The 26,991-nt window shown below is 32.8% G+C and overlaps 1 protein-coding gene across 1 annotated transcript; it reads left to right on the plus strand.

Moving 5' to 3' along the window:
* LOC114338861 (odorant receptor 2a-like) lies at positions 1 to 25,449 on the plus strand. Its single transcript, XM_050649500.1, has 4 exons — positions 1 to 39; positions 9,730 to 9,837; positions 21,360 to 21,518; positions 25,399 to 25,449. The coding sequence occupies exons 1-4, from the start codon at positions 1 to 3 to the stop codon at positions 25,447 to 25,449; spliced, it is 357 nt and encodes a 118-aa protein (XP_050505457.1).
* Positions 25,450 to 26,991: the final 1,542 nt, after the last annotated feature.

Raw genomic sequence — 26,991 nt, forward strand, 5'->3', positions numbered from 1 at the left:
ATGGCTGATAGGGAACGTTCCTGTAGATATACAGGACAGGTACGAATAAGGCTTCGCCAAATAAGTACCGGCGGATCAACTGAGGACATGACACAGGACAGCAGCTGTGTCATTAGTGGCTCGCGCCTAAGGAATACAATTCCTAACAGGTGCGGTGCCATAAAGTCGCAGGCGACAATCAAATAATGATTTAACCGGCTGCGATACTGCGAACCTAAACCTAAATAAAAACCGAATGTGCGCCGTTATAAGCAATCAACCGTTACCAGGAGGTACGGAAGGGCACTCTATTGTCCTGGGGTTGAGAAATCGGCCCCAAAGGCGGATGAGCTGAAAATTCAGTCAACGGCAGTGGAATCAGGAAAGCAACGGGAAACTACCTGATTATAACTTCCCTAGTAACTCATGATGACAGATGTTAATAATGTAAATATATTTACTAATCATGGGACTCGGAATCCAAGATTCGGCGTGGGAAACAGCAGGGTTTCCCCATTCGTCAGCAAGCGAATTCCCTGTAATTCATCAAATTTGGTAATAGATAAGGAATGTTTAATAGCGACTTGGAATATTACAAGTATGTTTGAATCTGGAAAGATTCACAATACGATCAAGGAAATGCGAAGGTTAAATATAAATATCTTTGGTATAAGCGAGATGAGGTGGCCGGGTTCTGGCCATATAACGATAGATAATTATGAAATTTACTACTCTGGTGAAGAAGGTCCGCAACATAGAAATGGTGTGGCATTTATTTTAGAACAAAATGTCGCAAAATCAGTAAAAAATATCGTGCTATACTCAGATAGGTTAATAATGTTACAAATAAAAACAAATCGTACAGACTTAAACATCATTCAGGTATATGCACCTACACAACAATATGACGATGAAGTTGTCGAAAGCTTTTATTCAGATCTAGACTATTTATTATCACTCACAGGAAGCCAAGATATAAACATTGTATTGGGGGATTTCAATGCCAAGATTGGAAGAGGTAGTGAAGAAGATGTCGTTGGCAAGTTTGGTTTAGGAACGAGAAACGACCGTGGAGATAGAATGATTAGATTTTGTGTAGAAAAACAATTAGTAATATCCAACACTTTCTTTGACTTGCCTAAGCGACGACTTTACACCTGGAAATCTCCTATGGACACTTATGGAAGAATAGTAAGAAATCAAATTGATTATATCTGTATATCCAAAAGATATAGAAATGCTATCTTGTCCTCCAAAACATATCCAGGAGCGGATGTACCCTCCAAGCACAACTTACTAGCAGCTAAAGTATTACTTAAATTTAAAAAGAATAAAAAACCCAAAATATCTCCTAGGATCAGCAAAGATAAACTTTCAAATGCGGAAGTGAAAGAAATAGTAACCGATAAATTAGAAGATCAATTTCAGAAATTGGGAAATAAAAATTCAGAAGAACAATTATGGGAGTCATGCAAAGAAACATTGGAAAAAGTCCAAGAAGACCATCTAATGGAAAATCAGCGTAGGAATAAGCAACAGTGGATAACAGAAGAGATATTGAATTTAATGGATGCAAGAAGAAAATATAAGAATGCTAATCTGACAGAATACAAAAAGCTAAACAGTATGATTCGAAGAAAAATAAGATCAGATAAATCAGAGTGGCATAAACCACAATGTAAAGAAATTGAGAACTACGAGCGTATCTATGACGCATTCAATATGCACAAAAAACTGAAAGAAGTTGCAGGACTGAATAAAAAATGTAATCCTCCACTACTCGAAGATAAAAACGGAAAAATTATAATCGATATCGAAGGTCAACTAATACGATGGACAGAATATATAAAGGAATTTTTCGATGATAAAAGAAGCGAACTAGAAACGCTAAATGACATAAGCGGTCCTCCAATAACTAAGGAAGAAGTGCAATACGCTATAAAGAACGCAAAAAACGGGAAGGCGATCGGACCAGATGGGATTTACGTAGAAACACTAAAGCTTTTAGGTGTCGAGGGCATTAAGAAACGAAATTGTTCAACTTAATCTATGAAAGCGGAAAAATTCCTAAAGATTGGCTTAAATCCTCATTTGTTGTACTACCAAAAAAACACAGAGCCACAAAATGCAGCGACTATGGCACCATCAGCCTAATGAGTCATGTAATGAAAACGTTTCTTAGAATCGTTCATCAAAGAACATATAGAAAAATTGAGGAAAGAATCTCAAGTACTCAATTCGGTTTTCGCTGTGGCCTTGGAACGCGTGATGCACTATTCGCAACCCAAGTTTTAATTCAAAGATGCAGAGATGTAAATCATGACGTTTTCATGTGCGCGATTGATTTTGAAAAGGCCTTTGATAAAGTTCGCCATGAAAAAATGCTACATATTCTCAAAACTACCGGTCTGGACGGTAGGGACATTAGAATAATCGCAAATTTGTATTGGAGCCAGGCTGCATGTATTAGGGTTGCGAATCAGTGCTCTGAAGAAGTAAAAATCAAGCGCGGAGTTCGACAAGGCTGTATATTGTCACCAATGTTGTTTAATCTTTACGCTGAAACAATCTTAAATGAAGTCTTGGAAAACGCAAAAGAGGGAATACTCATTAATGGTATGCTTATGAACAATATCAGATACGCAGATGACACCTTGTTGCTGACTGGATCCATTGAACATCTTCAAGCGTTATTTAATCGAATGGTGGCATTCTGCGCGATATATGGACTCAAACTCAACGCAAGAAAAACAAAGTTTATGGTTATTAGTAAACAGGCAGCCGTAAATAATAATAACTATAACGTAACAATCGGTAATGACTCAATTGAACGAGTAAGTAATCTTGTATATCTGGGTACTCATATTAATGAAAGCTGGAACCCTAGTATAGAAATAAAAAGTAGAATTGCCAAAGCAAGAACAAGTTTTATGAAATTTAAGAAAATCCTGTGCAGTCATGATCTAAATTTGGAACTTCGCATAAGAATGGTCAGATGTTATATATTCCCAGTACTACTTTACAGGGTTGAAGCATGGACACTGACAGAATCGCTTTTAAAAAACCTAGAAGCATTTGAAATGTGGGTCTACCGCCGTATTCTGAAGATCAGTTGGGTAGAAAGAGTCACAAACGAAAGGGTTTTGCAACGTTTGAATAAAAGTTGCGAAGTAGTGAACACGGTTAAAAGGCGCAAATTGGAATACTTTGGTCATATAATTCGTCACCCAGAAAAATATGACATACTTCACCTTGTCATGCAAGGTAAAATAATGGGAAAAAGAAGTGTGGGCCGCCGTACAACTTCTTGGCTTAAAAACCTACGCCAATGGTTTGGGAAAACTAGCACTGAACTATTTCGTGCGGCTGTAAATAAGACAATGATTGTTAATATGCTGCGCAACATGAGAGCCAACGATCGACAAGCGCTCTCGGCACCTTAAGAAGAAGAAGATTGTTGATTAGCGTTCGAACCACCGGCCCTTAGAAAATCGAAAATTTCGTGTATATATAGTGTCGCGTGTAGGGGGTGCAGGTGTGCGCAACTGGCGAGAACTGCCGTTCTCTGGTAATTGATTTAAATATTTATGTTTCAACTATTTCAACTCGTATAATAAATAGCCCGATCAAAAACAATCTGACCCAAAAGAAATAAAGGATGAAAATTTGGGAATAGCTAGTTGAAATTGTCTATTCTTAATTTATTATATAACAAAAAGTTTACAATTATACATCCCCTCTATTTTACAAAAATGGAAGCGAATACCCCCTTCTCGGGGGTGAAAAATATACATTCAAAATAAGTCCGGAATTAGATAAAATCACTAATTCTAAGCAGCTTTTGTTTTATAGAGTTTTCTCACTAAGTCAATACTTGTCGAGTTATTTGCGAGTGAATATGTTCATTTTTAACAAGGAAAAACATGTTTTTGGACGGTTTTTCGCAAATAACTCAAAAAGTAAGTATTTTATAAAAAAAATATTCCTAACCAAAATATAGCTTATAAAAAATTTAAAAAAAAAATGTGTATGCACTCAGTCTGTAGACCCGGGAGAAACAGAATTGTAGTTATTTAAAAGTAGGTTCTTAATCGTCGGAGCACTTTCCGGGGAAAATTCATTATAACTTTTTAAAGTGTTTAAAAAAAGGTTTTTTTTCAACTTCTATAATTACACCCAATTGGGTGAGTTACACCCAAATATAGTTGGTCGCTTTTTTATTTTGTTAAAAAAATCACGAAAATTACCCCCAACTGGCATCCCAAATAAAATTGATAGTTACCGCTTCACAAGTTACTTTGCTTGTGTATTCTTTATAATATAATCTGTAAGTTTCATTGGTTCAAAGTGTTCGTTTTTGAAAAAATTTGTTTTAAAATAAAAAAACCTAATTTTGAAAAAAATTCGGTTTTTTTTCAAATTAACTTAAAAATTTTTAGTAATACCAAAAATCTCAAAGAGTAATAAAATGTACGTTTTGCTTTTCTGAATATTTTGGATTTTTTGTTTTCCTGATAGACAAAAATTGGTACAAAGTAACTCGTGAGGTGGTAACGATTAATTTTATTTGGGATGATAATCAGGGGGTGATTTTCAAGATTTTTTTACCAAAAAATAAAAGCGACTAAAAACATCTTGAGCGTTACTCACTTACGTTTAATGTTAGAAGTTTTTAAAAAAAGTTGTAGTAAGTTTTCCTCAAAAGTAAACCGTTATTCGGTTATCTCACGTTGAAATATTCGATTTAAAATTTGACGAAGAACCTACTTCTCATTAGCTAGAACTCGACTTCAAGTGGATCGGGAGACTTCATGCATGCAATTCCGGCTTATTTTGAATGTATATTTTCACCCCCGAGAAGGGGGAATTCCCCTTCATTTTTGTAAAATGGAGGGGGATTACATTTTTGTAAAATGGAGCGGATACAGAATTGTGAACTTTTTCCTATAATAATAGACAATTTCAACTACCTATTCTCAAATTTTCATCCTTTCTTAATCTTTTTGGTGATTTTCGTAAAGTTTTGTGTTCCTTGTTCGGGCTATAACTGCTAATTTATATTTACATTTTTTAGATTCACAAAACAATTCAATATTGCAATGAACCCTCTGGAGTTGTATCAGTTATTTGTAAGTATATTTGGTCTATGTCTTGGCGCCCTTGGGATTGCGAATTTGGTTAGTATTTTTTTGTAAATAAATATACTTAGTCTCACAATAAAACACTGAAAACTTTTGTTTTCTATACTTCCACAAAATTTATTATTTACAACTATGTGACTACAGCTGTTTCGGCAAAGTGCCTTTCTCAAGTGATATAATTTACAATGTGTTTGCCTTTTTAAGTCTCTAACTGAAGTGGTTGAGGAGTGGGTAGCTGTTTGTCTTGAGTTGGTCATTCAGAATTAAATCTGTATTTTTCAGTTTATTAATTTCCATAGATTCTAAAAAAGATAGTTTAAGGCCTTTATTTTGGATATGCAGAATTTGAAACTCTTCATTGAAAGAATGATTATGATCTAGAAGGTGAAGTACGTATGTAGAAGTGTCTGTTTTTCTATTGTTGAAAGCCCTTTTGTGTTCTGCTATCCGTTTGTCAAAAGTTCTGCCAGTTTGACCGATGTACGTTTTCGGACAGTCACCACAAGTTAGTTTGTACACACCACTCTGTAGTTGCTTTCTCTTTCGGCTTTTATTGTTCTTAATATATTTGCTTAAGTTGTTGTTAGTTCTGAAAGCTGGTATTATTCCTTTCTTTTTTATGTATCTGGCTATTTTTGTTGTTATCTTGCCAGTATATGTGAGAGAGCAGAAGGTACTGGGTTCTTTCTGTGGTGGTGGATACACTAATTTCAGGGCTTTCTTATGGAGTTTTTGATTTAAAATTTTGTTAACTGTTTGTTCGTTATAGCCGTTGTTTACTGCTATTTGTTTAATGATGTTTAGTTCTATCTCGAAGTTATTTTTTGTCATGGGAATTTCTGTCAGTCTATGTATCATGCTATGGTAGGCTGCTAATTTGTGTTGTGTAGGATGGGATGATGAATTGTGTATAGTTGTGTCAGTATGGGTAGGTTTATGATATACGGAGAACTCATGTTTGTTGTGTAGTCTGGTAATCGTGACATCTAGAAAGTTTATGGTTCATAAATATATCTGATAATAATGGGCTTAGAGGATTACCCATAATAAGTCCTGCATTGTTGTTTGTGTATATTTGATTATTGAATTCAAAATAGTCTTGATTTATGCAGTGCCGGATTTAGGGTACTTGCGGCCCTAGGCCAAATTACCCCGGGCGGCCCCCGATAACCTCAAGATTATGTAATTAAAGCATAAAACACATTTCATATTAACACATACCGTTTGTTTTAATTTTACTTTTTAAAATTGGTAGGTACAACGTACAGAGCATAACATAAATGCATAGAAATCCCACTAATGTTCTATTTGAATACGGTACATAAATAGATTGAAATGTATTCGCTAATTAAATAATCTTGGTTTACAAATTTGGCTAAAACCCCAAAACAGCTCTACCAACAATTTATATATTTATAAAAACTATATAATTCAAAAAGTTACCAAACAGCTGTTATTTGAAAAATTATTAATATTGCTAAAATTATTATATTATTTAGTATTGCATTTAATTATTAAAATTAAATATCATTTGTTTCTTTCGGGTGAAAAGTACAGGTGACAACAAAAGACTAAAAGAAGCCGAGTTGAAAAGACATTATAAGTAAAAGAACAAGCAAAATAATATGAACTGTAATAGTAATAGGATACGGTACTGAAAAATAAAAATATTAAGGATACAACAAATAAACTTCGAGATCGGTCAATTCTAACATTATTCTCTTATACTGAAAAATGTCAATGTCATGTTCTTAATTTGGATAAAGTTGGATTAGTGATTAACATTGACACTCACTCCACTCCATACTCATAATAAATCTCATATCTAAACTCTAAACACTCTAGCTTTTTTGGCTGCAAAATTTTTAATCAAATCGTTAAAGACTAAGGCTTAAAAAAGCTCAGCATTTGAAACAAAACTAGCCAAACTGAACAATCTAGAATCTTCGTCAGAAGTCGAGTTCCTCAAGTAGTTTTTGATTATTTTTAACACGCTGAATGATCTTTCTCCAGATGCATTAGATGTCATCATGCATAGTAGAATGCGCAAAGCCGTGTCCATAGTCGAAAATAATGTTGTTAACTGTTTTTCACGAATGAGTTTCAGATACTCCAAAAGTGTATTCCTCGGAGCATTGGTAAATTGGTAATCTTGTTATCATGAGGTTCTCTTTCTTCATCAAATATACTTTCAACAAAGCCTTTGAACTGTAACTACACACTCTTCTCCAAAGTCGCCGTCTATGTCGATTCGATACATTTTAGCCCAAATAGAAGCTTTCTCACTGATTTCTTCATTGGAAATTGACGATAAGTTGTTTAAAAATCCAAATTCTTCATTAAGGCTGAAATAAACTTCGGTTCTTTCTTTCAATTCTGAATAAAGCCTGTTAATTACAACATTGGACATTGAATGTATTAATCTTTAAGTCTTCTTTGCCATTAAAGTGGGGTTCAGTATATTCATCTTCTTTGTCTTCGCCAGGGGAAGCTTTTATTTTAGAGCGTCTGTTTTTTTAAGAATATAGGTTTCATTTTTAGACAACTTTTTTTTTTATAGAAATCAATGTTGTCTCTCAGACTCAAATCCTTTAGGGATTTGTATATGTTACAAGTCACACTCAAGTCTGCAGCAGTCTTTTGCAATATTTTGGTACTCCAGAACAACTCCAGACTAATTTCATTTGACGTAAAAAATCTTTTTCCTAGTGTTCCTCCTACAGAAACTTTCGTTTTAGTTAAAAATCTTTTAGACCATAATAGTACAAATCCGATCATTGCATCTAAAATTTTACACCTCCTTGAAATTTGCATAAATCAAGACTATTTTGAATTCAATAATCAAATATACACAAACAACAGTGCAGGACTTATTATGGGTAATCTTCTAAGCAAATTACTATCAGATATATTTATGAACCTACTTGAAACAACAAGTTCTAAACATCCCGTATTTAAACAGTTCTTATATTGGTGGAGATACGTGGATGATATACTAGTATGCTTTACAGGAACTAACAGACAACTTGACCAATTTCTATCATACATTAATTCACTTCATATTAATATTGAGTTTACAATAGAAACAGAACAGAACAACTCCATAAACTTTCTAGATGTAACGATTACCAGACTACACAACAAACATGAGTTCTCCGTATATCATAAACCTACCCATACTGACACAACTATACACAATTCATCATCCCATCCTACACAACACAAATTAGCAGCCTACCATAGCATGATACATAGACTGACAGAAATTCCCCATGACAAAAAATAACTTCGAGATAGAACTAAACATCATTAAACAAATAGCAGTAAACAACGGCTATAACGAAAAAACAGTTAACAAAATTTTAAATCAAAAACTCCATAAGAAAGCCCTGAAATTAGTGTATCCACCACCACAGAAAGAACCCAGTACCTTCTGCTCTCTTACATATACTCGCAAGATAACAACAAAAATAGCCAGATACATAAAAAAGAAAGGAATAATACCAGCTTTCAGAACTAACAACAACTTAAGCAAATATATTAAGAACAATAAAAGCCGAAAGAGAAAGCAACTACAGAGTGGTGTGTACAAACTAACTTGTGGTGACTGTCCGAAAACGTACATCGGTCAAACTGGCAGAACTTTTGACAAACGGATAGCAGAACACAAAAGTGCTTTCAATAATAGAAAAACAGACACTTCTACATACGCACTTCACCTTCTAGATCATAATCATTCTTTCAATAAAAACTTTCAAATTCTGCATATCCAAAATAAAGGCCTTAAGCTATCTTTTTTAGAATCTATGAAAATTAATAAACTGAAAAATACAGATGTAATTCTGAATGACCAACTCGAGACAAACAGCTCCCCACTCCCCAACCTCTTCAGTTAGAGACTTAAAAAGGCAAACACATTGTACATTTTATCACTTGAGAAAGGCACTCTGCCGAAACAGTTGTAGTCACATAGTTGTAAATAATAAATTTTGTGGAAGTATAGAAATCAAAAGTTTTCAGTGTTTTATTGTGAGATAAAATTTAGTCGTTCATTTACCTCCGTGACTAGCACGCGGACTCAAAATCTACAGCGAATTTGTTTTTTCAAATTTATTTTAATTTTCCCCGCCTATTATGTTCTTTTAATACAAATTTTTTTAAGTACCATCTTTGCGACGAAGGTTGGCAATCATCATGGGTATTTTGACCTTCGAGGCAGCTGCTCTGAAGAGTTATCTTGAACTGCAACCAAACCACTCTCTCAGGTTCTTCAACCAGGAAACGCGTCTCCTTTCTACGTTTCTCCTACCCTCTATTTTTCCTTGAATTATGAGTCTTAAGATGATATACCTATCTTTTGCCTCTTATCACATGTCCCAGATATTGCAATTTCCTTTCTTTTATTACGTTTTCAATTTCCCTCTCTCTGCCTATTCTCCTTAACACTTCTATATTCGTGACTCTATTTACCCATGAAATCCATAACACTCTTCTAAATATCCACATTTCAAACGCGTTAAGTCGATTTATTGCATTGCGATTTAATGTCCATGATTCTGCTCCATAGTAAGACACACTGTGTGATACAAATTACATTATCTAATTTTAGGAGTTAGCAGGTACAGTTGCTGAGCAAGGAATAAATTTTGTTTATTTATACGGATTTTCACTGCAGCTATTCATAGATTGTTTTTTTGGAACATACCTTTACCACCAAGTAAGTTGAGTACCGATGTAAACATAATATGTAAATATTATTTCATGATTATTATGAAAATACACTTTCGTCATCATAAAGTTTGCCGTTTAGTCCTTCTTCTTCTTTCATTGTTTCTTTTTTTTTTCTTATTATGTACGGTACAAAGAGATTTATTGATTTATATTTATTTATTTATTTATTTATATTTATAGCACTATACAAAAGACCTGGCCAGAGCCGTGCGGTACATCTTTTCAATATGATGCAAGTCTTCGAAATGCCGCCCCCTAAATATTATTGAAACTTAATACTAGTATTTATTTTTATTAAATGAAAATACACAAAATGAATGAAAATTTTTATTTTAAAACCAAAACATATAGACCTGGATCCCGCGTAAGAAAAAAAAGTTGATTAATAGCAAGCTGAAAATTTGTTAATAGCTTAACGGTATCTAGTCGGACAAACACTGATGCACGGGAACACTGGAACAGGGGAAGTTTTAACGGTGGAGCATGATAAACGTGTCGTCCTGACAAGTTTATGATGGTGAAAAATAGCAAGTTGTTTTTAAGTTTATTTAATAGCCAACGTTATATAATATAAGAAAAAATGTTTGTCCGACAAAAAGGTTGGGCATTTTAACGAGTCCGACACGTATAACATGTCACAGCACAGGAACTATGTTGGTGATGAATAGCAGTCTGATTTTTGCATGAGAGTTTAATGAAAGGTTAAAAAAGCAATTGGAAGTTCTGTCGGACAAAATTAGTGGGAAATTTTCCTAGTCGGACATTCTAAACATGTAAGATATAGACAAAAATGTTGGTGATAAATAGCAAGCTAATTTTGATTTGTTTATGTACAAATTATATTTTGTAACGCAAAAAGTTATATGTCGGACAAAAAGTTTGGGCAAATCGAAGGAAATAAATAAAAAACATTTTTTCAGAATGACTTAGTCACATATTGATAAAGCTATTTTAGTTGTATATTATTATTTATATACACATAATTGCATGTGCATATATATTTGTACATGCACACTCCAAAAACAGTGAGGTAAGTATCAATGCATGTATATATTGCAAAACAATTATTTTTTTGGGTGGAGTTTGTTCTAGATATTCTCAAAATGACAATAAAAAATGTCAAAGAACATGTGAAAGCAATCTCTTAGGGTTTTCTAATTAGGCGCATCAGAAAGTACGGAAAATTTTCTACCAAAAACGTTGTATACATTTTTTTCCATACTCAAATCTTAACTCTGTAAACGACATTGAAAAATGTGAAGAGTCTAAAACTTCGGTGCTTATAAGAATAGACGTAAATATGACACATTATGCCTAGAGGTATGTATTAGAAGGCTGCATTTGTCAGTGTGACACTTTGTGCTATACAAAGTAGTATTTGAAAATACATGGTCTCTGAGTTTCTGTTTGCCACGTGTGTTGGAAATTAAAATTTATATTAACTATGGAGTGTTTTTGTGTCTATTTTTGAGTGTCAACAGTTTAAATTTTAAGTCGCCAAATCAAAAGTGAAACCATTCAACGGAACATTTTTGAGTTATTTTCGAACAAAGTTAGTAAAATACTTGGTCATCAATTCAAAGAGGTTCAGTTGCCAGATAATTGTGAAAATTATATTGAAAATCATTCTTCGTGCTATAATGCTTTGCTTGATTGAAAAGGGTACCTAAATGAATTATTACTAAAATTGTATAACGTAATTTTTCTCAACTTTCTACAAATGAAATAATAATGTAATTAATATGTCACATGGATAGAAATAATTTGCTGCCAAAATAAATCGATTAGTTTAAATTTGAAGTTACGATTGCAATTTATTATGAATTATTGTCAAAAGTGACAGTTTTTCTTAAATGGAAATGTATTCATAGACATAAGGGTAGACAGGGAATACAGTGCAAAAAGTCGATAGGTGGTCTATCTATCTCTTTTAACCAAGCGATCCCGCGCATGTGGCAGACAAAGATAGCTAGACCACTCAATCCATAATATAATTTGCCTGATCTACTATATATGTATTACAGTGATGTATCTAAATGATGTTGAGATAAATCGAAAGATATCGATTGTAATTGATTGCAGGTACTTTTGACATAGAATAATCACCCCTTATTGAAATTTCAAAAATTATTTTTTTAAATTGTCCGACTACAAAATCTACCCCTTATTTTTTTCCGACAACAGTCATTCATGGTAAGGAATAATTTACTTAATTAAATTTCGTCTTTGTCGGAAAGCTATTTATCACCAGCATTTTTGTCTATATCTTACCTGTTTAGAATGTCCGACTACGAAAACTTCCCATTAATTTTGTCGGACAGAACTTCCAATTACTTTTTTAACCTTTCATTATACTCTCATGCAAAAATCAGACTGCTGTTCATCACCAACATAATTCCTGTGATGTGACATGTTCTACATGTCGGACTCGTTAAAATGCCCAACATTTTTGTCGGACAAACATTTCCTCATATATTACATAACGTTGGCTATCGAATAAACTTAAAAACAACTTGCTATTTTTCACAATCATAAACTTGTCAGGACGACACGTTTATCATGCTCCACAGTTAAAACTTCCCCTGTTCCAGTGTTCCCGTGCATCAAAGTTTGTCCGACTAGACACCGTTAAGCTATTAACAAATTTTCAGCTTGCTATTAATCAACTTTTCTTTCTTACGCGGGATCCAGGTCTAATACTTAAAATTAAATGAAATATGTATTAACATTAAATAACATTTATGAAAATTGCAATTTTATCCTTGTGATTTTAATTTTGGCAACCTCGTCAATCAGATTGGTGTAGTCTAAAGTAGCAGTTAGTGAGGACTCTATTGAAATAAGTGCTAATTTTTTTAGTTTTGTTTGTCTTAAATAGCTTCGTAAATAGTTTTTAATCATTTTTTGTTTTGAAAAACTTCTTTCCCCAAGTTATCGAGACAGAGAGTGTTAATAAAATTCTTAGGGCCGGTACTTTCTGCACCTCGCATGACAAAATTCCTCTAACCGGGGTTTAATCGGGACAGATAATACCGGCCCTTAGTGATACAACTATATTTGGGTATAAAGAAATTAGGTTATTTTGGCACAAATAGTTCAAAACCTCTAAAGGTTTCATGGAGTATGGTATCATTTTTGGGATAAAGCATGCAATAATTCTTCTAGAAAATCATTTGCCTCTATATCTAATTCTTTTTCTATGAAAATTCTATTGAATGAAGATTTTCTAGTATTTTATCATCTTTCCCTTTTCCCTTTTCTTATATTTCCCTCAATTTAAAAATATTAAATAAAAATTTTAAAACTTAGAGTTTCTAAAAGCAAAAATCGATCAATCAAAGAATTAAAGGCAATGTCTAAAATATACAGTGCGTCCATAAAGTAACGCATAAATTCATTATTTCGTAAACCGGCGATATTAAGGAAAAATCCCGAAACAGGTCGATTTTTATTTTTAAATTCTGATTTTTTGGCATATATATCATACTAGTGACGTCATCCATCTGGGCATGATGACGTAATCGATGTTTTTTTAATGAGAATAGGGGTCATGTGCTAGCTCATTTGAAAGGGTATTCAATTCTCTATTCACTAATATAAACATTAACATATTTATTTATACAAGGTTCTCAAAAAAACATTTTTTTAATTAAAATAATTGAGACAAAAAGAAGAATGTATGTAATTTATTTAATTCAAAATACGTTTTACTGTTGTCAGAAAACAGGAAAAAAATGTTTATTTGACAAATGAATATTGTTTTTCGCTTAAATTCAATGTTAAAGCTGCCACCCACCTGTCTCTTGGCAGTTTGAACATTTCGTTTAAACGAAAATCAATGTTTATTTGTCAAATAAAAATTTTTTCTCTTTACTGACAGTAGTAAAATGCATTTTGAATTAAAATAAAGTACATACATTCTTCTTTTTTTCTCACTTATTTTAATTAAAAAAATGTTTTTTGAACACCCTGTGTAAATAATTATGTCAATGTTTATATTGTTCGATAGAGAATTGAATATCCTTTCAAATGAGCTATCACATGACCCCTGTTCCCATTAAAAAAAATCATCGATTACGTCATCACGCCTAGAAGGATGACGTCACTAGTATGATATATATGCCAAAAAATTGTAATTTAAAAATAAAAATCGACCTGTTTTGGGATTTTTCCTTAAAGTCGCCGGTTTACGAAATAACGAATTTATGCGTTACTTTATGGACGCACTGTAGATGAAAAAATTTACTTTAAATAATTGATCTTCCTCTGTTGAGAGCTGATCCACAGATCAAATTGACGCATTTTCCTTTTGCCTCAATATTCATTTTCAGCAGGAAATTCGGAACTTATATTTACAAGATGTTCTGCAATTTCATTATTTATTTATTTATTAATAACAGATACAAACAGGTTTCCCTACTTACACGTACCCGTATCTACAATGACAACAGTTTAGTACAACATGCACATAATGTAATAATTCGAGGTAACAGAGACAAAAATTATCAGTAATTTTCATTTGGTCATAGCCAAATTGTCAGTAAATTTTAATTTTTTCCATAGTTTCTGACGACATTTTTACACAATCTGACAAATTTATAGTTACATGTTGCAACGCCTTCGAGACTGAATTTATATCAAATAAAATATCATGCGAAAGAACTGCACGGCATATAAATTCATAATGTTTAATATTTTTTACTAATCCTAGTGCTTTGACTGTAGTTTCTGAATAATTGTTGACGTCTTCTACTATTTCGAATAAGGCATTATATATTTCACAAAATTGAAATCTTAGAGGTTCCAATGCATCTATTCGACTTAACCATCTAGTAGTACTCACCCGTGTTGAGCTGCCCCCCCCCCCACTTGCAAAAATTAAAAAACAAATAGCCCTGATTTATGAGCTATTTATGAGCTCTCATATTCCGCAAACTAAAAATTTTGAGCTCGTTCCACTGAGCAGGAATTTAATACCCTAGTGGGGTACTTAAAAATAGGAATATTGAATCGGTTTTTGCGGCAGAATTACGAGCTATTTATGAGCTCTTGAAATTATATAGTTTCGATTTTTGAGCTCATCCCCTTCACCCCCAAACAACCCTTTAATTGATTTAACTTAAGAGAAAAATGCTGAGAAAACTTAAAATATATCGCATTGCGAATATAATTCCTATAGCTTATATACTCTAAGAATAAACTATTAAATCAAGAGCATTTCGATTATTGAGCTACAACCCCTTCGCCAGAAAACCACCCTATCTTCCCGGCTTAAGAGAAAGTTGTACTTAAAATGCGTTAAACTAATTATTTGGCGACTACATATCATTTAATAATTTATAAGCTTCCAAATTACGCGCATTTAGATCAGTAAATTGCAATTTATTTTGTATAGTGCAGTCACTGAAGGTAAAAATAAACGATTACCTTCAATTTCGGTAAACCTTCATCGATTTTCACGAAAATTGGTCAGTGGTTAGAGAATACGTCAAGAAACAAAGGTGACATGGTACCACCTTGCGCCTTTACCCTGAGGGTGGATACCGCCCCTTCTCGGGGTGAAAATTATTTTATAAAAAATAACTGCACAAATCAATAAAAGAACAAATTAAAAGCAAAATTTATTATATAATGTTAATAAAATAAGTAAATACTTTTTAAGTCATTAAAGATCAAAGATTTTAATTATTTGTGAAAAAAATGCATGTTTTGAAGAGGTTTTTTGTAAATCACTAAAAAACTGCAAGTTTTTACAAAAAAGTATATAGTAGTTTAATTCGTATAGCTTATATTCTAAAAATAAACTCTAAAATCACGCGCCTTTCGATTATTGAACTACAACCCCTTCGCAAGAAAACCATCCCATATTCCCGGCTTAAGAGAGGGTTGTACTTAAAATAATTTAAATTTATTATTTGTCGACTATATATTGTTTAATAATTTATGAGCTCGCAAAATATACGCATCTCAATTATTGAATTGCCATTTTCTTTCTATAGTGCAGTCACTGAAGGTAAAAATCAACTATGACCTTCGATTTCGGTAAATTTCCATTCATTTTCACGAAAATTGCTGAGCGGATTTTGATACTATCAACTTTTTCTGGATCTTATTTTTCATAGGTATTTCTAAGTACTTTGACAAGTATTTAGTACCTAAGTGTTATAAAATGCATCTCTTTCCCGTTATTTAAGCTTGAACCCTTAGATTTGAACAGTCGCGGAAAAAAATATACATTTAATTACCAATAACTTACTTTAAATTAACATTAAAGGGTTTTTCAAGTAAGCAATTTATTATATTTTTTATTAGCTTCAATTTTAGTGATGAAAACTTTTTTGTAAAAACTTACAGTTTTTGAGTCATTTTAAAAGTCAATTAAAATATTTGATCTTTAATAACTCAAAAAGTATTGATTTATTTTAATCACATTATATAACAAATTTTGCTTACAATTTGTCCCTCTCTCGATTTGTGGGGTTATCTTTAATAAAGTAATTTTCACTCCCGAGAAGGGGTGACATATACCTCAGGCTAAAACCCCAAGTTGGTATTGTCAATTCGTGAAAACAAATGGCGATTTACAGAAATCGAAGGTAATAGTTGATTTTTACCTTCAGTGACTGCACTATAGAAAGAAAATGGCAATTCAATAATTGAGATGCGTATATTTTGCAAGCTCATAAATTATTAAACGATATGTAGTCGCCAAATAATTAATTTAAATTATTTTAAGAACAACTCTCTCTTAAGCCGGGAATATGGGGTCGTTTTCTTGCGAAGGGGTTGTAGCTCTATAATCGAAAGACGCGTGATTTAAGAGTTTATTCTTAGAATATAAGCTATACGAATTAAACTGCTATTAACTTTTTTGTAAAAACTTAAAATTTTTCAGTGATTTACAAAAAACCTCTCCAAAACATGCATTTTTTTCACAAATAATTAAAATCTTTGATCTTTAATAACTTAAAAAATATTGACTTATTTTATTAACTTTATATAATGAATTTTGCTTTTAATTTGTTCTTTTATTGATTTGTGCATTTATTTTTTATAAAATAATTTTCACCCCCGAGAAGGGGCGGTATCCACCCTCAGGGTAAAGGCGCAAGGTGGTACCATGTCACCTTTGTTTCTTGACGTATCCTCTAACTACTGACCAATTTTCGTGAAAATCGATGAAGGTTCACCGAAATTGAAGGTAATCGTTGATTTTTACCTTCAGTGACTGCACTATACAAAATAAATTGCAATTTACTGATCTAAATGCGCGTAATTTGGAAGGTTATAAATTATTAAATGATATGTAGTCGCCAAATAATTAGTTTAATGCATTTTAAGTACAACTTTCTCTTAAGCCGGGAAGATAGGGTGGTTTTCTTGCGAAGGGGTTGTAGCTCAATAATCGAAATGCTCTTGATTTAATAGTTTATTCTTAGAGTATATAAGCTATATGAATTATATCCGCAATACGATATATTTTAAGTTTTCTCAGCATCTTTCTCTTAAGTTAAATCAATTAAAGGGTTGTTTGGGGGTGAAGGGGATGAGCTCAAAAATCGAAAGTATATAATTTCAAGAGCTCATAAATAGCTCGTAATTCTGCCGCAAAAACCGATTCAATATTCCTATTTTTAAGTAGTGGGGGGGCTGACTCAGCCCCCCCCCCCACTAGGGTATTAAATTCCTGCTCAGTGGAACGAGCTCAAAATTTTTAGTTTGCGGAATATGAGAGCTCATAAATAGCTCATAAATCAGGGCTCTTTGTTTTTTAATTTTTGCAAGTGGGGGGGGGGGCAGCTCAACACGGGTGTACTACCCAACGGTTTTAGTGTTAGTTGTGCAACATGTTTTTTCAGAACTTCCCAACGCTTTGTAAAACCAGAAAAAAAGTGTACAGTTCTTGTATAATACAAAAAAAGGTTGTTGTTTCTGTAGAAGAAGACGCTGCGTCATTTATGACTAAGGTGACATGCACAGGTCACGTAAAACGCCCTCGGATATTTTTCAAATATTCTGTTTTGCACACCCTTTCTTATTCCTTTCATATTAACCCCGTTATCATAGCCTTGTCCTCTGAGCCCTTTTAAATCAAGAACTAATTTTTCCGAATTTGTCAAAATAAGTTCTGTATCTTCATCGGTTAAATATTTTCGGCTGACACTTGGTCCTATACCTATATATTTTTAATTATTGAATTGCTTAATTATTTGTATTTTGATTTTACTGATTATGCCGCCCCTCTTGTGATCCCGCCTGATGCGGCTGCCTCACCGCTTCATAGCACCGCACTGCCCAGGCCGCGAATTTACAAAACCTATACCATCTCAGTCATGGTAGCGACTGAATTCGAATAGGGTTTGTATGCATAATATTAGTTACATATCCTATACCATTTCAGTCATGGCAGCGACTGAGTTCGAATAGGGTTTGTATGCAGAATATTAGTTACATATCCTATACTATTTCCGTCCAGAAATTAACTGTATTGGTGTAGGATTTGCAGACGAAATTTTTGATTATTATTGAGCAAATGTCTATACTGTTTCAGTCATGTACGTAAAACTAATCAAATATTTACTAAGTGTATTTATTATTATATCATGAAATTTAGATATGTTTTGAAAATTAAAATGAATAGTATATATTTGGATAATATTAAAAATTAAAAACAAATGAATAAGTACTAATGTATGAATGTATACAGTATGTCCCTGTAAGTTGGAACCATATGGAAAAATTTTTTATTAACGATTTTACGCAAAAAAGATATTCTTCATAAAAAGTTCTGCATGGTCTAAAACCGAAGATGCAATCATCTGATATTAAGTTTTATTAATAGTATATGAGAGATGTCAAAAAATATGAATTTCTGTCAAGAGTAAAGGATCTTTATACAGAGAGGGCTAACGGAATAAATTCATTTTATCTAAAATGGACGACTTGGGAAAAAAATCCCGAAACAGGTCGATTTTATTTTTAAATTACAATTTTTTGGCATATATTTCATACTAGTGACGTCATCCATCTAAGCGTGATAACGTAATAGTTGATTTTGTTAAATGGGAATAGGGATCGTGTGGCAACTAATTTGAAAGTGTGTACAATTCTCTGTTCAGTAATATAAACAATAATATCATTATGTATACAAGGTGACCAAAAAAATAATTTTTTAATTAAATTAATTGACGCAAAAAGAAGAATGTATGTAATTTATTTAACTCAAAATACATTTTACTGCTATGAATAAATAGAAAAAAAATATTTATTTCACAAATAAACATTCCGTCTTGCTTAAATTAAATCACAAACAGCCTCCCACGGTCCCACGTAACTCTTGGGAGTTTGAACATTTAATTTAAGCCAAAAACCAGTGTTTATTTGCCAAATAAACATTTTTTCTATTTTCTGACAGCGATAGGAAGTATTTTGATTGAAATAAATTGCATACATTCTTCTTTTTTCGTCAATTAATATAATTCAAAAATTGTTTTTTGGCCACCCTGTATAAATAGTGATATTTGTGTTTATATTACTGAATAGAGAATTGAACACCCTGTCAAATGAGGTGCCACACGACCCATATTCCTATTTAAAAAAAATCATCGATTACGTTATCACGCTCAGATGGACGACGTCACTAGTACCTATGAAATATATGCCAAAAAATTATAATTTAAAAATAAAAATCGACCTGTTTTCCATATGGTTCCAACTTACAGGGACATACTGTATACATATATTCGTACATTAGTAATTACTAATTTGTTTTTAATTTTTAATATTATCGAAATATATATTATTAGTTTTAATTTTCAAAACATATCTAAATTTTATGATATAATAATAAATGCACTAATATTTGATTAGTTTTACTTACATGACTGAAACAGTATAGACATTTGCTCAATAATAATAAAAAATTTCGGTTTCAAATCCTACACCATTACAGTTAATTTCTGGACCGAAGTGGAATAGGATGTGTAACTAATATTCTGCATACAAAATCTACTCGAGTTCAGTCGCTGCCATGACTGAAATGGTATAGGATATGTAACTAATATTCTGCATACAAACCCTATTCGAATTCAGTCGCTGCCATGACTGAAATGGTATAGGTTTTGTAAATTCGCGCCCAGGCCTGGCCTCTTGTGACTAATCCAGGTCGTTTCCTGATGGGATTACAGTAGTTTATTACAATATTATTACTTTAAGAACTTTTTCTATTTGACTAATTAACAATAGCCCTAATCTACTACTAATTATGAAAACTACAAACTGTAAACAATTCTAATAAACAATTCTAATGAACAAATAATAACAAAAGATATTGGTACAAAGAGATATTGGAAACGTCTTTTTCGAGACCGCCTGTTGCTATATCAGACTAGATGGCGCTCTTGTATACAGTGGGTGATCAAATTATTAGAGCCACCTAATAAAATTCAATGTTTAAGGAAAGGGTATATAATTGAGTTGTATAATATTTTAATGCGTTTGTTTCCATTTAACTATCTTTTTACAATTGATGAAAGTGCAATAAATAGCCTGGCAATCGTGACAACACGTGTGCGTGCCAATGCGTGACCCAGATGCCATTGTATGTCAGGGATTCCCAGCCTAGCTTGCAACTCGTATGAATATCTATTATTTTGTAATCTTGTATTCTGACAGTCCTAGATTATTTTTTGTGAATTTCCTAAACATTGCACGTTCGTTACACTAGTGGTACCAGTACCAGAACATTATGGGAAAAGCCAAAGGTGACACACGAAGGAAAATAGCAGAAATAAAAACTTTATTATTCAACACAAATCACCCCAAAAAAAGCATAGCATTCATTTCTAAAGTTTCAAAGGCAACTGTGGACCGTATACAGAAAAAACTTACATACCATTATTAAACAAAAAGTAAAATTTGAGGTGGCTCTAACAGGAAATCAATAGGATCGCCCACTATATTTCACTGAAATTGTAAATTTACGGGACACATTATTTCCCTTCTGGGTATGGATTCGTATTCTACTCTGGTGGCTGATGACGCCGAGAGACAGAAACATTCATGTATCACCCTATTGAATACCAATTCATAACCAGAAGGAACACGATGTGTGCTGTTTTACCAATTATTTAAATAATTATTTATTTGGGATTTTACAACATAGCGTAGGCAGCGCTCTTTACGAAGCCATAATGCACCATTTTGTGCGGTACAAGAGATATAGGAACTGTCTTTTTCGAGACGGCCTGTTGCACAGACATCAGAGTAAATGGAGCTCTTGTAGCTGTAGATTTACTGAAATTGTGAATTTCTAGGACATATTGGTTTCTTTCTGGTTATGGATTCGTATTCTACTTGGGTGGCTGATGACACGGAGAGACAGAAACATGCATGTATCACGCTATTGAACACCAATTTATAACCAGAAGGAAAAATATGCATGTTCATTTTGTACCAATTATTTACTTATTTTAGACGAAAATACCAAAAACTGAATCTTGTTTTTAGGCTAGTCTTCTACCAGATGCTATATTTCATAGCAATTGGAGAATGTTGGAAGATAAAGAATTAAAAAAAGATTTTGCATTTCTGTTACAAAATTCTCAAAGAATACCACAGTTTAACGCTTATAATCTCTATGATATGCACATGTATTCTTATGTTAAGGTAAGTAGTCCAAGAAGATACAGCGGGATCCTCCCTCTCTATCAGCCATAATTGAGTTAGACAATCTTCGGAATTTCGTTGTTTCTATAAGACAACAGTTAAACGAGGCATTTTAAAAATATATCAGAATAAAGGAAAATGCTGAATATCCTGAACGTTTACCAGATTTGTCTTCATTGAATTTTTTGGTATTACTTAAAATTATTCATAGATACAGTTTTATTCATGAATTAATCAAAGCGAATTACACTCGAGCGCTTAAAATTGCCGATTTGTATCGGCCTCGTCAAAATTTTACATTAGATACAGAGCTAAAAGTTTATTTTAATTTTCTTAAATGTGACAGTTTCCAAAACTAAAAAACTCGTTGTACCTAAACAGAAACAAAATCCTTAAAAATATTATCAGTATAACAATGTAAATAGATTATTGCCAATTTAATAATAATCTGATTGGAAAGAATTAAAGAATTAGATTGGAAATTAAAATCAGTAAAAAATAATCGGGTATAATATCACAAGAGGGTGAGAATAAATTGAAAATATTGCGACAGTTTTTCGAAAATTTGTTGTCTGGCAATAGACACGAGAGCCCGCAGGGCTCGAGTGGCTAGAGGAAAGGCACCAAATTTGAGACACTTTTTTGAAAAAACAAATATAAAACAGAATATTCTAAAGTTTTTAAAACATTTATTCCAAAAACTTAAATTTAATGTTTCTACAACACAACAAAAAATAAATAAAGCGAATAAGACATATATTTTTGCAAAAAAATACATTTAATTTTTTTGCGACATTTAATATTAAAAATAAAAGGTCGCCTAATTTGAGATAGCCAGGTATCCAAATTTGAGACAGGTACCCCAATTTGAGATACTATTCAAAAAAGCCCTTTCCTTCGCAGAAAAGGCAAATGAACATGCTCGACTTTATTTCTCCACAGTCTTCATGTGCCCACCTGCCACATTGCCCATCGTTCTCCATATTTATCGTCGGAAAATTTTCCGGTGGAAAATAGATATTCCGCTTCGTTTTCTCCACGTTCGTCGGACGATAAATCAGCTAATGGAAACTTCGCTGCTATCTGAACTTGAACGCGAAGAAACTTTCCGTTTTCTTCTTGATGTTTTGCCTTTTGATGTAGAAGGTTGACCTACATCTTCGTGTACTGCTATTTCTTCTTCGGACGTTGCTGTTTTTTCTGATCTAACACTTTTTGTTGAATTATTTTTTTTGAGCTTATATTTCGTCACTTTCGTTTTGTGTTTCCAAGTGCTTTTTAATTCCAAATTCAAAGTCCCTAAAAGTATGGCGACAAATAGGGACTAGTCCCGTTTTTCGGAAACCATTGCAAGATATTTCCATCGTCGCAGCTTTGTTATATGCTTTACAAAAAATACTGGTAATGGTATAAGCCGACACAACACTCAACTGATTTTCTCTAAGCCAGTTTTCTATTTCTTGTGCGTAGTAAGTTTTCAGCGGTGCCATAAAAGCAACATCCAACGGTGCATTTTATGTGTAGAATGTGGTGGGAGGCAAATAGTCGTCACATGTTTCTGTTTGGCCATTAGAGCATATTAGAGCAACGTTTCTCGTATGAGAATAGTGGCCATAAGGACCAGAAGAACAGGGTCTGCAGCTAAAAGTTTAGTGAATTTTATGAAGTGTTGTAGCCATCTAGTGAAAATATCGGCCTGTACCCAACCTGACACATGGCATTCTGCGACTGCTCCAGTGGGAGCTCCTAGCATCAACTCTGTTTTCATATTTTTTCTAGGGAAGATTAAAAATGGTTGTACGAAAACTCCTGCAGCATTCATACATGTAATAACAGTAATCAGCTTGCTTCTTTCTGCTGAAACAGATGTTTGTGCTGAACAATTGTAATACCTGTTTCGTCTACATTGAATATAATTTGTGCAGGGTTAGTAAGCTTAAGATATTCTGGTTCATACAGGTCAAAGAACTTGGATACATTTTCATGAGTAAACGATTTTACTCGAGCAGATGACATTCCCTGAGGAGTACGCATTGAAAGCGTCGGATGCCTTTTCAGAAAGAGTCTCAACCATTTCTTTCCGGCTGATTTTTTGACAACGCTAAATGGATGTGGTATTAGTTTTGTATTGCAAGTTGAAATGCCAGTCGTTTTATATCACGCGCTCTTAGCCCAAAATAACGTTGCTCCATAGTTAGGGCATACTCAAGTCGGCGGCCAATGGATATCCCGACTAGTTCTTCTGGAATCTTGTCTGATTTCACATATCGTTCTAAGGTACCTTTTGGTACTCCAAAAACTTTTGAGGCCTTCAAATAGCCCATATCTCTATTTCTTACTGTATTTACAGCCCGTATCATATCATTTGCATTCCATTTTTTATTTTTTGGCGGCATCTACAAACAAAAAAATACATAAAAATAAAAATTTTGCACGGTGTTCTAATTTGAGACACTCTCAAATTTGGAACCTACAGGTGTTTCAAATTAGGATTTTTCCGTCAAAAAATAAAACGGATTTTTGTTGGTTATGTATGCCAAACAATTACCCTTTAATTTGCATAAAATTTATTAACTAACATTAAACTACCAAAAAAAATTACTGGAGTAAATGTAATCATCTGTATGATTGTATTGTAAGTTTTTATAAATTCTGAAAAACTTTGTGTATGGTATAAATCAAATTAACGTCGACAAAACAACAACGGTCACTTCTAAGAGCCAACTAAAAGCAGATCTACTACTAACTTTACAGAATGATCAGTTTTCAATATTTTCACTAGATGTCAACCCATAGTACACAAATATACGACGGTGTCTCAAATTAAGCGCCTGTCTCAAATTTGGTGCCTTTCCTCTATTGCCCAATGACAACAAATTTGAGTAAAAATGAAGCATTATTTTCTTATTTATTCTTACTCTCGTGTGATCTTCGTAAGATTATTTTTTAATACATATATTATGGATATTTTCTTAAATGTGACAGTTGTCAAAACTAGGAAACTGGTTGCCATTAAACAGAAACAATCTACTTAAAAAAATTCTATCGGTAATTTTCTACAGTAGATATTTCTCAGTATAATTTTAATCTGATTGGACAGAATTAAACACATGATCAGATATCTTACTATACGATTGGAAGTTAAAATCATCAAACAATAATCAGGTATAATATCACAAGAGAGTGAGAATAAATTGAAAAGAATGCGACAGTTTTCCGAAAATTTGTTGTCTGACAATAGACACGAGAGCCCGCAAGGCTCGAGTGGCTATTGCCCAATGACAACAAATTTGATTAAAAATGAAGTATTATTTTCTTATTTATTCTTACTGTCGTGTGATATTCGTAAAATTATTTTTTAATGCGTATATTATGGATATTTTCTTAAATGTGACAGTTGTCAAACTGGGAAACTGGTTGCCATTAAACTGAAACAATCTATTTAAAAAAATTCTATCGGTAATTTTCTACAGTAGATAATTCTCAGTATAATTTTAATATGATTGGACAGAATTAAACACGTGATCAAATATCTTACTATACGATTGGAAATTAAAATCATCAAAAAGTAATCAGTTTAATTTTTATTTCTGTAACTTTCTATTGGTCAGAATCTCCTATGAATGAAATAATCGCGCAAATTTCATTAAAACATGAACACAATAAGATAAATTTGAAATAAATTAGTAAATATTATCTAAATATTATTTTATTGTATGTAATATAATATATTTTTTATGCACGAAAGTAAATGAAAATTTACTTTCACGCACGTCGTGCGGGAAAGTGCAACTTTCGGAAACGAAATGTGTGCGTGAAAGTGGCTCTTTTAGCACGGCCGTAGAAAAATAACTATTTGACAAACGCATTTTATTTTTAGGTTATAAAAGTAGCCTTCTCGTTTTATACCATTTTATCAAAACTAAAATAAGAAAACAAGGATGTGCAACGAATAAGCAATTTTAGGTTATTTGGTTGTATTTGTAATTGGTGTTCAATAAAAATTATTTAACAGTACCTCTTTTTTTATTTAATTAACAGTCTAGTTGTTTATTTAAGGGGATAGGCGCAAAATTTTGGAACAACGCATTTTAAATATTTATACCTATTCTTTTTTTCGAATCCTGAGAAAACTAATGAGTATTGCTGAAAATTCTAAACGCAGAATGAAACATTACATTATTACCGAGGGCAAAAGTCCCTGAAAACTTCTCTAATGTTTATTTTATTAAGTTGCAAGAGTGAAAAAATAAAAAGAAAATTTAGTGTGATTTTTAACTTCAAATGTCTCATTCAAAAGAAACATTTTGTTTATTCTGTGACTCTCGACCCTCGCTAATAATAGAATCTTTTAATCTGCGTTTAAATTTTTCAAAAATATTTATTAGTTTTCTCAAAATTCGAAAAAATGAATGCATTTAAAAGCATTGGTCCAAAATTTTGCACCTATGCTCTTAAGACTTAATAATCTTCTTCTTCTTCCTTCTTGTATGTAGGCTTTAAAGCCTGTTTCTTCTTCAATATTAGCCTCCTAAATTGTTTAAATTATCGCACCATTTTTTCTTGGTCTGCCAATACTTTTGCGTCAATTTGGTGACTCATCACGTTCTCTTCGTATTATCCTATCCTCTGTCATTCTACGAATGTGTTCGTTCCACTCCAGTTTCCGTTTTGTCACCCATCCATTTATGTCTTCTACATTGCATGATCTTCTTATGTTTTCGCTTCTCTCCCAATCCAACAGCTTTTCCCTGATATTCGTCGAAGTATTTTCATCTCTGTTGTTTCTAGTAGTCGTCTCGTTTTAGATGTGTCCGCCGTGTATATCAATATAGGTCTAATTGCTGCTTTATAGATTATTGCTTTTGTGTCTTGTCTTAGGCGTTTGTACTTCCAGATTGTGTCATTAAGTTATCCCGCCCATTTACTTGCTTTTAAGGTTTATTGTCGTACTTCCTCTTCAACATCTCCGTAACTGATATCTATTCCCAGATTTCCAAACTTTGCTTCCTGCTTTATTATTTTCCCATCAAATTCGATTTTAAATCTTAGTGGGTATTAAGATGTCATACATTTTGTTTTTTCTGCTGATATTACGTTTGTTCTAGCAAACACTCAAACTAGTCAGAAACCGTCAGCAAACAGTTGGTCAGTGAGAGAACATAATAAAGTCACCAGTGCTATCCCCTCTATTCGCGCTGGTCCGCTATTCGCTGATGGTTTCAAACCGGTTGAAACTGATGCTAGAACAAACCTATTATTATATTGTATTTCTTAGCTGTTGTACTGAATATGTGTGTTTGTGTTAATCTTTGGAGATCGTGTTCTGTCTCGGCGATTAATGCGGCGTCGTCTGCATAACATAATATTTGGATTTCTTTGTTCCCCATTCTGTATCCATGAACTTTACGTACTGCTTCTATTATTTCGTACATTATTATATATTAAAGAGAAGTTGGCTTAACGAGTCACC

Source organism: Diabrotica virgifera, chromosome 4, assembly GCF_917563875.1.
Source record: "Diabrotica virgifera virgifera chromosome 4, PGI_DIABVI_V3a".
NCBI lineage: Eukaryota > Metazoa > Arthropoda > Insecta > Coleoptera > Chrysomelidae > Diabrotica > Diabrotica virgifera.